The sequence below is a fragment of the Macaca nemestrina genome, chromosome 1, assembly GCF_043159975.1.
Source record: "Macaca nemestrina isolate mMacNem1 chromosome 1, mMacNem.hap1, whole genome shotgun sequence".
Classification (NCBI taxonomy): Eukaryota; Metazoa; Chordata; class Mammalia; order Primates; family Cercopithecidae; genus Macaca; species Macaca nemestrina.
This window is the reverse complement of record NC_092125.1, coordinates 68,493,771-68,506,369: the sequence shown is the minus strand read 5'-3', so window position 1 is coordinate 68,506,369 and position 12,599 is coordinate 68,493,771. Positions and strand designations below refer to the sequence as shown.

Here is a 12,599-nt window from a genome sequence, read left to right as displayed (position 1 = left end):
TGTTCCCTCCCTTCTTATATATGTAGTGAAAAAAATTAATTTTTTTCAAAATCAGTGGGATCTCTGTTGCCATTTGGTCTTATCTCCAGCCAGTTTGGGGAATTCTTTTTATAATAGCCTACTTGACCATTTCCAGTAACATTACAAGGCAGAGAAACACTGTTCCTAAGCAGCTGTTGCTTTTGTTGTTGTTTTTGTTTTGAGACAGGGTCTCACTCTGTCACCCAGGCTGGAATGCAGTGGCGTGATCACAGCTCACTGCAGCTCCAAACTCCTGGGCTCAAGCGATCCTCCTGCCTCAGCCTCCCAGGTGCACACCACTATGCCTGGCTAGCAGTTCTGATTGTTGTGTTTTCCCTTGAAATCTACCCCTGTATTTCTAAAACATACAGATTTCTAAAAAATACAGGGGTGGACTTCCTCTGCCACTAGTCCTCTCCTACCTTCTGGAACTAAAGGCATGGAGACAGCACAGTGTGATATGGTTTCAGGGATGGCTCTGGAGTCAGAATGCCAAAGATTGAATCCCAGCTTTGCTGCTTCATGCTTGTGTGACCTAGGACAAGGTGCATAACCTCTCTGAGCCTCAGTTTCCTTATCTGTAAAATACAGTAATAGCGAACCTCAGAAGATTGATGTGAGGATTAAGTTAATTTATAAAATGATAAAACAGTGCCTTAGGCATAGTAAACTCTGAAATGCTTATTTGTTGTTTTTAATGCTATTACTGTTGAGTATGCTAAAAAGGCTTTTTTATTCTTTCCAATAATACTCCTTCAAATATTTATAGATAACTAATGCCATCTACTCCATCTAAACCCTCTTCCAGACTAACATCTATGATTCCTTCAACCATTACTTCAATGACTTGGTTCCAGGTTCCTTTCTGAAACAAGGTCTCACTCACTGTTGTTCAGGCTGGAATGCAGTGGCACAATCTTGGCTCACTGCAGTCTCAACTTCCCAGTCTCAAGCAATCCTTCCATCTCAGCCTCCCAAGTAGCCAGGACTATAGACAAAAGCCACCACACCCATTTTTTTTTTTTTTTTTTAAGAAATGGGGGGGGGGGGTCTCACTATGTTGCCCAGGCTGGTCTTGAACTCCCAGGCTCAAGTGATCTTCCCACCTATTCCTGCCAAAGTGCTGGGATTACAAGCATGAGCCACTATGCCTGTCCCCAGATCCTCTGCCTTACTGTCAGTTGTCTCTGTATAATACATGTACCTAAACCTGAACCCAAAGCTTCAGTTGTGTCAGTGGGAGGACAAGACCATCACTTCTCTTCTTTCAGAAACTGCACTCAAATAATGAAATCTTAGACCCATGTCTTCATTCAACAAATACGAATGAACTTCTACTGACAACTAGGAACTGTGCTCTTTGTGAAGACAAAATATAAAGATCCCCTCTGTGGGGTCCACCAAAGATGGGTCCCCTAGAAGTGTCCATGTCCTGATCCCTGGAACTGTGAATATGTTGCCTTACACAGCAAAAGGGACTTTGCCGATGTGATTAAGGATCTTTTGATTGAGAGGTTAGCCTGGATTATCTGGGTGGGCCCGAGGTAATCACAAGGTTCCTTTTAGGAAGGAGGCGGAAGGGTCAGAGACAGAGAGGAAGTGTGAGGTGATGATGGAGGCAGAGGTTAGAGTGGTGGGCTTGGAAGATGGAGGAAGGGCTCCCGGATGAAGGAATCTAAGAGGCATCTAGAGGCTGGAAAAGGCAACGACAGCAAAAAGATTCTTCCCTAGAACCTCCAGAAGAAATGAACCCTGCTGTCATATTTTGGACTTCTGACATCCAGAACCATAAGGTAATAAATGTCTGTTGTTTTAAGCCACTGAATTTGTGTTAATTTAGTACAGGTGTAATAGGAAACTCACATGCCACCCCTGCCCTCAGTTAGTTCATGGCCTTATGGGAGGAAAGTACCTAACTGAAAGGATTTATAGAAAACAGATTGTTTTTTAATCCACTGGTCATGAACTTTTAAAACTTAAATTGGAAGAAAAGTTTTTTAATCCAGTGGTCATAAACTTTCAAAACTTAAATTGGAAGAAAATTAAATCTGAAAACAAAATTTTCTACTTAATACTCCCTTAGCTTTTATTTCCACCTCACACTGGTATCAATCTTATAATCAAACATAACTCTAAGTCTTTTTATATGAAATTCCCTTAAGCCAGATCTCTGCCATTAAAGATTGGCAAAAGGGAGTCAATTTTATAAGTCCCTAATTCAAAAAAAGCTACTGATGCGATATTGCATTCTTTCCCCCTGAAAATTCTCAACCTATTTTAAACCTTTTTAATCAGCAAGGCTCGTGCCCACCACATCTTACACTCCCCAGCCTGGGAGCATCAGAATGAACCTAACTTTTTACAAGGTTTTAAGTAAACTTTATTAAAATATACTTAAATGAAGAAAAAACCTTAAGACTTCCTTTTTACTATTTTTTATTTTTTTCTTAAACAGGGTCTCACTCTGTCACCCAGACTACAGTGCATGGCATGATCATAGCTCACTGCAGCCTCAAATTCCTGGGCTCAAGAGTGGTCCTCCTGCCTTAGCTTCAGGAGTAGCTGGGATTGCAGGCTCACATCACCACACCCTGCTATTTTTTTGGTCTTCTTTTGTTTAGAGACAGGATCTTGCTATGTTGGCCAGGCTGATTTCAAACTCCTGACCTCAAGTGATCCTCCCTCCTCAGCCTCCCAAAGTGCTGGGATTACAGGAATGAGCCACCATGCCCAGCCCTTAGGGCTTTCGAGAAGTGGAAAGCCTTATGTAATTACCAAGTAATTATCACTGAGATAAAAATTGCATGCCAGGCCAGAGGTAGTGGCTCACATCTGTAATTCTAGCACTTTGAAAGGAGGAGATGGGCAGATTGCTTGAGCCCAGGGGTTCAAGACCAGCCTGGGCAACATGGCAAGACCCCATCTCTAAACAAAAACAAAAACAAAAAACAAAATCAGCCAGGCATGATGGCTCATGCCTATAGTCCCAGCTACTCAGGTGGGCTGAGGTGATAGGATCACTTGAGCCAAGGAGAGGGAGGTTGCAGTGAGCTGAGATCACACCACTGCACTCCAGCCTGGGTGACAGAGCGAGATCCTGTCTCAAAAAAGTGAAAGAACGCCTCTGAAGCCCCTTCTGCCCTTTCCTAGTCACTAACTCCATCAAAGGTGACCACTAGCCTGACTTCTACCACCATGGTTTATTTAGTTGTCTGTTTTTGAACTTCACATGAATGGAATCACATTGCACTTACTCTTTTACATCTATCTTAGTTTTGTTCAGCTTTGTGTCACAAGATTCATCCATGTTGTTATGTGAGGCAATAATTGGTTCATTCTTATTACTGTACAAATTAGTGCTTTTTGTATCCTATTCAAAAAACTTGTCCCTGGGTCATAAAGATATTTTACTTAGCTTTCTTCCAGGTGCTTTGTTTTAGCATTCACATTTAGGTATATGATGTTATCTTAATTTTTGTATATGAGATGAGGTACATAATCTAGCTTCATTTTGTCTATGTAGATAGCGAATCGACCCAGTGTCATTTACTGAGAAGACCATCTTCTCTCCACTGCCCTGCAGTGTTGCCTCTGTCATAAATCAACAGACCACAGATGTATAAGCCTGTTTATGGATTCTCTGCTCAGTTCCATAATCTGTGTAGTTTTATGCAATACCACACTGACATGACTAAATACTGATCTAGTAGCTTAGGTCCTCCAATTTTGCTCTTAAGACTGTCTGGAATTTCCAAATAAATTTTACAATCAGCTTATCACCTATTTTTGAAGAAAAAAATTTGCCAGGATTTTGATTGGGATTAGCCCAAATCTATAGATTTGCAGAGCAATACCATACCCTCTGTTATTTTAAATCTAATTTATCTCAATGCTCCAGCTTGCAAGGAGGTTTGTTTTTTTTTTTCTTTTTAATCATGAATGGGTGCTGAATTGTATCAAATAATTTTTCTCCTTTACTTCATGTATGGAGTTAAATTGCATTTGTTGACTTTTCTAGTGTTAGCCAAAGTTTACATTCCTGAAATAAATCTAACTTGGTCATGATTTATTATCCTTTTTATAGATTGCTAGATTTGACTTACCATTATTTAAGACTTATGTGTCTGTCTGTATGAGCATTTGGTCTATAATTTTCTTGTCATATCCTTATCAATTTTTAGTAACAAGATTGTGCTGGCCTCATAAATGAAACTGGAAAGTGGTTCCTCTTTAATTTTCTTAAATGTTTGGAAGTTTCACTAGTAAAGCCATCTGGGCCTGAAAATTTTGCTGTGGAAAGGTTTTTAACTACAAATTCAATGTCTTTGGTAGATATAGGACTACTCTTTTTTCTAGCTTTTGTCTTCAGTAATACATTTTATTGGAAAAAACTTGTCAATTTCATCTGAATTTTCAAATGTATTACCATGAAATTGTTCATAACATCTTAAGAGCTTCTGTCTGTGGTATATGTGATTGTAGTTCATCTTTCCTCCCTGACACTAATAACATCATCTACCACTAAGGTTAATTTCTACTCGCCAAAAAAAAAAAAAAAAGACAGGTAGGGTGTATACATGACACACATCCACTATTTCAGGAATATTCTCCAATTGTATTACCCACAGAAGGAGCAGAGCAGGTAGATTATATAAACAATCCAGCAATGCTCTCTCAAAAGCTTTCATCAAACAGAAACAACTGTGAACCCGGGCTAAGGGGAACACTAACTGAAGGAGAAGGAAACTGCTATCAGTAATGCGCTAACAGGCCAGGTGTGGTGGCTCATGCCTGTAATCCCACCATTTTGGGAGGCTGAGGTGGGCAGATCACTTGAGCCTAGGAGTTTGAGACCAGCCTCGGCAACATGCCGAAATCCCTTCTCTACTAAAAATACAAAAATTAGCCAGGAATGGTGTTGCACGCCAGTAGTCCCAGCTGCTCGGCAGGCTGAGGTGGGAGCCTGGGAAGTTGAGGCTGCAGTGAGCTGTGATCCAGCTTGGGAAACAGAGCAAGACCATTTCTCAAAAAAAAAAAAAAAAAAAAGTGATACTCTAAGGTGGCCAGCAAGTACTTAGATGAAAACAACCACTAAGTAGGGTTGTACGTAACCCAGGATCCCCAGCCCTCCACTCCCAAGCTGTCCATAGAGAGAATTCAGCGGGATATGAGCTCAAATATCTCTATTTTCATGAATTTCTGGTTGAAAATTAGCATTTCATTGGATTATAGATGTGGACAACAAATCACAGTAGTAAGAGCAGTTCCGGCCAGATATGTTGGAATTACGCCTGTAATTCCAACACACTGGGAGGCCGAGGTGGGCAGATCACTTCAGGTCAGGAGTTCAAGACCAGCCTGGCCAACATGACGAAACCTTGTCTCTACTAAAACTACAAACTTAGCCTGACATGTTGGTGAACATCTGTAATCCCAGCTACTGGGGTGGGTGAGGCATGAGAATTGCTTGAACTCGGGAGGTGAAGGTTGCAGTGAGCCGAGATTATGCCACTGCACTCCATCTTGTGTGACACAGTGAGACGCTGTCTCAAAAAACCAGAAAATCATGGTAGTAAGAGCAGGTCTGATGACTGTCACCAGGAAAAGTCAGATACTTTCATACCACAGATACTTTCATACCACAGTGTAGCTTTTGAAAATACTACAAAATACCATTTACGTGGGCATCACTACTTTGAAATTACAGGAGTTATTTGCTACTGCACTGAATTTGTTTTTACTTTTTAATAAAAGTTACTATATTAATAAAGAAGTACATATACTCATAAATTTGGAGCTTTTTTAGTTTTTTCACTTTATTATTTAAGAAACAGGGTCTCACTCTGTCATGCCAGCTAGAGTGCAATGGCCTGATCATAGTTCACTGCAGCCTTGACCTCCTGGGCTCAAATGATCCTTCCTCCTCAGCCCCTCAAGTTGTTGGGACTACAAGTGATGCTAGCACTGGGGAGTGGCTGCAAATACAGATTAGCATTAACAGAGAGGTTTGACTACACAGAGACCATAATAAATCAATTGCTTGCAGACTCATATCAAAATCCTATCAGTGAGTGTCAAGCAACAAGCTGCGTCTGGTGGCAGGCTTTATAATGGCAAGTAAGTTGATGTACTTCCACTGTACAACCGCATCAGTGGGCAGGCTTTAATCAGAATCTGACACCTATTTTAGTCCACTCATGGCCCGCCCATTATTTTATTTACCACTTCCAGCTGTGCCTGTTTCCTACGCTGCACATTTGTCTCAGTCACAGTTTTGGTAAGCCCACAAGTTAACCCTAGCCGAAATGAGAAAAAACAAACATCACTGGTAAGCTTCTTTGAAAAGGGGGAAAGACCCAATGATGAGACAGAAGACGCTAAGACTGCCAACAAAAAGAAAGCTGCGTTTAAAAGAAAATACCAGGAGTCAAACTCAAATTACAGGTTAATTGCAACAGGTGATTCACATTCTCCAAACCCACTTTGTATAACATGTGGCTACTGGCTATCCAATGAAGCCATGAAACCTTCAAAACTGCTTCACCACATAGAGACCAAGCACCCTGCATTAAAAGACAAACCTTTGGAGTGTTTCAAAAGAAAAAACATAAGCACAAAGAACAGAAGCAATTATTGAAGGCTACCATTTCATCAAATGTGTCTGCAATGAGAGCATCATTCTTAGTGGCTAACCATATTGCTAAAGCTAAGAAGCCCTTTACTATTGGTGAAGAGTTGGTCCTGCCTACTTCTAAGGACATTTGTTCTGAACTTTTAGGAGAGGCTGCAGTTCAAAAGGTGGCATGTGTTCTTCTCTAGCAGCATAACTAGGCGAATTGAAATAGCAGAAGATATTGAGGCACAATTGTTAGAGAGGATTAATGAGTCACTGCAGTGCGCAATCTGGATTGACTAGTCTACCAATGTTGACAAGGCAACAATGCTTGTTTTTATGTGATACGGTTTTCAGGAGGATGTGCATGAGGATGTTAGATGCACGAGGATGTGTCACTTGCACTTTTGTTGCTAACCAACACCACAGCTGCACAACTATTCAAGTCTTTGATTACCTATCAGGAAAACTGAATTGGTCATTTTGGGTAGTATGTGCATGAGCAGAGCGACTGCTATGGCTGGTTTCACTACTCAGGTCAAAGAGGTCACTTCTGAATGAGTCTATGCACTGTGACATCCATAGAGAAGTGCTGGCTAGCTGGAAAATGTCACCTGAACTTAACAACGTTTTGCAGGATATGATTAAAATTATTAACCACATTAAAGTACATGCCCTTAACTCACATCTGTTCACGCAGCTTTATGAGATGGACGTAGGGCACACACATCTTTTATACACAGAAGTGGGATGACTAAAGATAGATCACTGGCCAGAGTTTGAGTTATGAGGGCCACTCCAGGGATTTCTTTTAGAAAAACAGTCACCACTGGCAGCACATTTCACAGAAGGGGTTGCAAAACTTGCTTACTTGCTTACCTCCTCAATGAACTCAATCTGTCCCTTCAGGGGAGAACTGTTTTCAAGTCAACAGATAAATGGCTGCACTCAAAACCAAACTGGAATCATTGGGGCGACAAGCGAACACGGATTTCTGACATGTTTCAAACATTAGCAGAGATTTTGAAAGAGACTAAGTCAGGGCCTTCTCTCTCCCAGCTGGTGCATGATCACCTATCTCAGCTTTCAAGAGTTTGAGCATTACTTCCCAACTACAAGAGACCCACGAACTGGGAAGGATCCTACACCCATTTGTGAATAAGCCAGGTGAATTGACTTTGTCCATGCCAGAAGAGGACCAGCTGCTTGAGATCGCAAATGATGGGGCCCTAGAAGTACGTTTGAGACGACTTCACATCTCCATACATTCTGGATTAAAGCCAAGGCGAAACATCCTGAGATTGCCACAAAAGCACCAAAAAGCCTGCTTCCATTGCCAACATCCTATCTTTGTGAAGCAGGGTCTTCTGCAGTGACAGCAACCAAAATGAGACTATGGAGTAGACTGGACATAAGCAAACAGACTTTGCGTGTCAATGTCTACCAACACCATCAGATGGAACCGCCTAGTTGCAGGAAAACAAGCTCAGGGGTCCCACTGATTCTACTCTATGGTGAGTTGTATTCATTGTATATTACAATGTAACAATAGAAATAAAGTCCACAATAAATGTAATGCAGGGGGGGCATGGTGATTCACATCTGTAATCCCAGCACTGTGGGAGGCCAAGGAGAGGATGGCTTGAGTTCAGGAGTTCGAGTTCAGGAATTTGAGACCAGCCTGGTTGACGTGGTGAAATCCTGTCTCTATTAAAAATGCAAAAATTAGCCGGGTGTGGTGTCGCACACCTGTAAGCTACTCTGCAGGCTGAGGCACGAGAATTGCTTGATCCCGGGAGGTGGAGGTTGCAGTGAGCTGGTATCGCGCCACTGCACTCCAGCCTGGGTGACCCAGCAAGACTATCTCAAAACAAATAAACAAAATAAATGTAACGCGCTTGAATTATCCCAAACCATCCCCACTCCCCCGGTCCATGAAAAAATTATTTTCCATGAAACCGGTCCTTGGTGCCAGAAAGGTTGGGACCACTACTTTAGGGAACACTTCCCCCTGGGCCAGGTCCATCTGGAAGCTGGGGGTGCAGTTAAGGCCCATGCTCGCAAATTCGTGATGCTACCTACAGAGCTCCCAACATCTGGCCACCCACAAAAATGGCTGCTCCCTCCAGAGACTTGACTTTCACCCTAAGTTCATCCATCTAACCTACTCCCAAGGAGGGGACAAAGTAAACAGCAGATAAAGCACAGGCGTTGATCCAAAAGAGGAGTCCAAAACCCAGCCCTGACATGTACTAGTCTGCAGCTTTGGCTCCCCTCCAAGGCTTTCTCTATCCCACTGTGAAAAGCTATACCACCACCTATCTTTCCCAGTTACTGTAAGGTTTAGAAATAATGTATCTAAAGCACCTAACAAGCACATAGTCTCCTTAAATTAACATTAATGGAATCTCTCAGGTCAGAGCTGTCCTTATCAAACACTTATTCACAATTAAGGACTGACTGGCAACCAGAAAGGAGGGAGAAAAATCACAGGGAAAATGGAACATGAGGAATGGAAGGGGGAAAAAATCATTCCTCAAAGTCTCCTTCAATTAACTACCACTTCTTCAATGAAGCCTTCCCTCTCTTCTCCTTGCGTTCCCATAGCACTTAATCACATTGAAATCGGTCCTTAGCTCTGAGAATGAATGAGATGCCAGGCGCGGTGGCTCACGCCTGTAATCCCAGCACTTTGGGAGGCCGAGGCGGGCAGATCACCTGAGGACAACAGTTCGAGACCAGCCTAGCCAACATGGTGAGACCCCCGTCGCTACTAAAAATACAAAATTAGCCGGGCTTGGTGGCGCATGCCTGTAATCCCAACTACTCCGGAGGCAAGGCTGGAGAATCGCTCCAAACGGGGATGCGAAGGTTGCAGTGAGCTTAGATTGTGCCATTGCACTCCAGCCTGGGCGATAAGAGCCAAACTCCGTCTCAAAAACACAAACAACAACAAAAACAGAAAGAGACAGAGAAGCAATGTCTCACTCCCACATAATGCAAGCCTCCGAGGATGCCAAATGCCCTAGCTCTACAACCCTGATCCAAGAGCAACGAACACAGGTAGTAACACATTTTTTAACACAATGCTACCCGTAAAGCACCTCTGGTGAGGATTGGGGGGAGGGGTTTTCCGCATAAAGACCTGTCACCTGAAGGTTAGACTCAGAACAGAGGAAGGAAACTGAGTCCTGAAGACAGAACGCAAAGGAAGTCTCTAACTTTAGAGTCCCTGGAGTCACAGCAGGCAGGCAGGCAGGCGCACCGCTGATACTGCCAAGGGGACCAGAGTTCGCAACTCCCCGCAGCAGTGCCGGAAGCTGGGGACGAAGCCAAGGAGAGAGGACGCCAGCTGGGCCGTGCGCGGACATGTCCCGGCGCCCAGATCCCCGCCTTTGCCCGGGCGCACTGAGCGCGCGGCCCCCGCCGCTTTTGTCTCCTTCGCCCGACCGGGAACTTCCTCTGTCCCGCCCTCGGGCGCGCACACGGAAACTGGGGTAGGAAACGGAAAGCGTTTTGTGCATTTTTTTTTTAACGAAGTAAACTGACGCAGAAAATTCACCATCTAACCTCCCCAGGACCCCCAACGGTCACCAGTTACCAACCTCCGGGCTGTCCCGGGCGGCGGCGACGGCAACGTTCACGCGAGCCGCGAGTTCCCAACACCCCTCTTTCGGCACTTCCGAGTCCCAGCGACATCGGCGGCGGCTGCGGGCTTCCCCGGGACGCCACCCTCTTTCCCCCCGAGCTGCCCTTTGGAGGAGTAGTCCAGCGCGCGTCCTCTGAGCACGCCCCTGCCGCCGTGCCCGCGCGCCCTCCGCGCCCGGCCTCGGGAACCCGCGGCGCTCCCGGGGCGGTGGCGAGCAGGCCGTGCTGCTGCAGGGGGACTGGCCACAGAGCGGCCTGCCTCTCCGAACCGCTTGTGCCCCGCCGGCGGCCCGGGACCCCTAGCCCCGCTCACCCCTCGGCTGCTGGTTTCCACTGACCCTGGCGTGTATATCTCTCCCCCCACCTGTATGTTCATTGCAGGTGTGGGGCTACCTGCAAGTTAATTGCAGAGTGGAAGTCACCTGAAACTCGAGGTGGGCCTTCATTCCAACACCAGTGGTCCCCACCTACGTTTTGTAGGCGAAAGGAAGGTAGTTCGGTGCGGTGGAAAGAGGGCGGGCTTTGCAGCCCTGGCAGTTTCGAGGGCTTGCTGTGTGAACTTAGCCCCTGTGAGCCTCCCTGTCCACCTCTGTAAAACAGAAATAAACTTCCCTGCTTTTCCTTGTAAATTAGAGTGAAGATCAAACAGAATAAACTTTATGAATTGTAAAACAACTTACAGAGATCACTACTGCAAAATGGGTACGAAGATTTTGATTGCGTTGTGAAGAGTGAAAGATCTGAAGATGCCCCAACGGGGTGTAATTGGCACGATGTTGCTGCTCGGAGGCCTCCAAACCTGAGCCAACAGACAGGCTTGCCAGAGTTCTACAGACTTATTTCAGCATACTCACCTGGCTCTCCTTAAAACCTCGGGCTTCTCGATCCCTCCCCAAACCAAATGAATCAGACTGTCCATGGCAGGGGCGGCTCAGGTGGTTCTATGATAAGGTAAAAGTGGATAACTCTGCCCTAGGCAGCAGGGAAATGCGGAAGCTGTGCTCTCAGAAATTTCATCTAGCAGTCATTGTAATGGTCGAGAGGATTATTTTAACGATTGTAGAATTCTCCAGGAAACCAGAGTATGAACTCTCCAAGAGCTGGAGCCATCTTTTCTTTCTGCTTTCTCCCAACCCACCCACCCCAAAATCTAGTACAGGATGGTGTTCAGTAAGCAGGTGTTAGTAAACTAGCCCCAAATAGGAGTGCCAGATTTAACAAATAAAAATACAGCATACTCAATTAAAATTGAATTTCAGGCTGGGCACGGTGGCCCACACCTGTAATCTCAGCACTTTGGGAGCCGTAGCAGGAGGGTCGCTTGAGGCCAGGAGTTTGAGACCAGCCTGGCCAACATGGTGAAACCCCCTCTCTACTAAAAATACAAAAATTAGCCGGGTGTGGTGGCCTGCGCCTGTAATCCCAGCCACTTGGGAGGCTGAGGCATGAGAATCGCTTGAACCGGGGAGGCAGAGGTTGCAGTGAGCTCAGATAGCACCACTGCACTCCAACCTGGGTGACTGAGCCGGACTCTGTCTCAAAAAATAAGTACATAATTTCAGGTGAACAATATGTAACTTTTTAGTATCACTATGACCCATGCAATATTTGAATATACTTGTGTTTAAAAAAAGAAAAAAGTACTTACAGGAAGCTTGTAATCCCAGCACTTTGGGAGGCCAAGGTGAGCAGATAACTTGAATCCAGGAGTTTGAAACCAGCCTGGCCAACATGATGAAACTCCATCTCTACCAAAAAAAAAAGAAAGTTTATCTGAAATTCAAATTTACATCCTAGGTATCTGAAAATCAAATTTAACTGGGTATTTTATCTGGCAACTCTAGATCCAAGGGTTTGGCAGAGGGAGTGGTGGAATAAGAACTCAACTCAGGTAGTGTCAGACTTAGAGACAGGGATGTGATAACAGCTCCTACATAATTTCTAAAAGATGCTGTTGTTAATATAGGTTCAGTGTGATTTAACCCCTATCTATAAACACACTTCAAATTCACCAGAGAACACAAAGGAGATAAAGGTAGATTTAAACACAGGCAATCAGAAACATCAATTAAATAAAAATAGCCAAAAATTATGTGTGTATATATATATTTCAGAGAGAGTCTCACTCTGTCACCCAGACTGAGTGCAGTGGCATGATCTCAGCTCACTGCAGATTCAAGCAATTCTCGTGGCTTATCCACCTGAGTGGCTGGGATTACAGGCATGCACCAGCCACCACACCTGGCTAATTTTTGTAATTTTTAGTAGAGACAGGGTTTTGCCTTGTTGGCCAGGCTGGTCTCGAACTCCTGGCCTC

General features: G+C 44.4%; 1 protein-coding gene across 8 annotated transcripts in view; it reads right to left on the bottom strand.

Moving 5' to 3' along the window:
• The window catches only part of LOC105484918 (hedgehog acyltransferase), a 348,464-nt gene extending 337,612 nt beyond the window's left edge, over window positions 1-10,852 (bottom strand). For 4 of the 8 annotated variants that reach the window (XM_011747032.3, XM_071079933.1, XM_071079954.1 and 1 more), the window contains exon 1: window positions 10,240-10,376. Coding sequence is in view for 1 of the 8 variants with exons in the window: in XM_011747042.3 (XP_011745344.1) it covers window positions 10,240-10,333 (94 nt within the window). In the remaining 7 variants the exon portion in view is untranslated. Of the gene's footprint in view, window positions 1-9,779; window positions 10,037-10,239; window positions 10,417-10,704 lie in introns of those variants that run through there. The other 4 variants (XM_011747037.3, XM_011747042.3, XM_011747034.3 and 1 more) reach the window with 4 other exon arrangements.
• Between the last annotated feature and the right edge of the window lie 1,747 nt (window positions 10,853-12,599).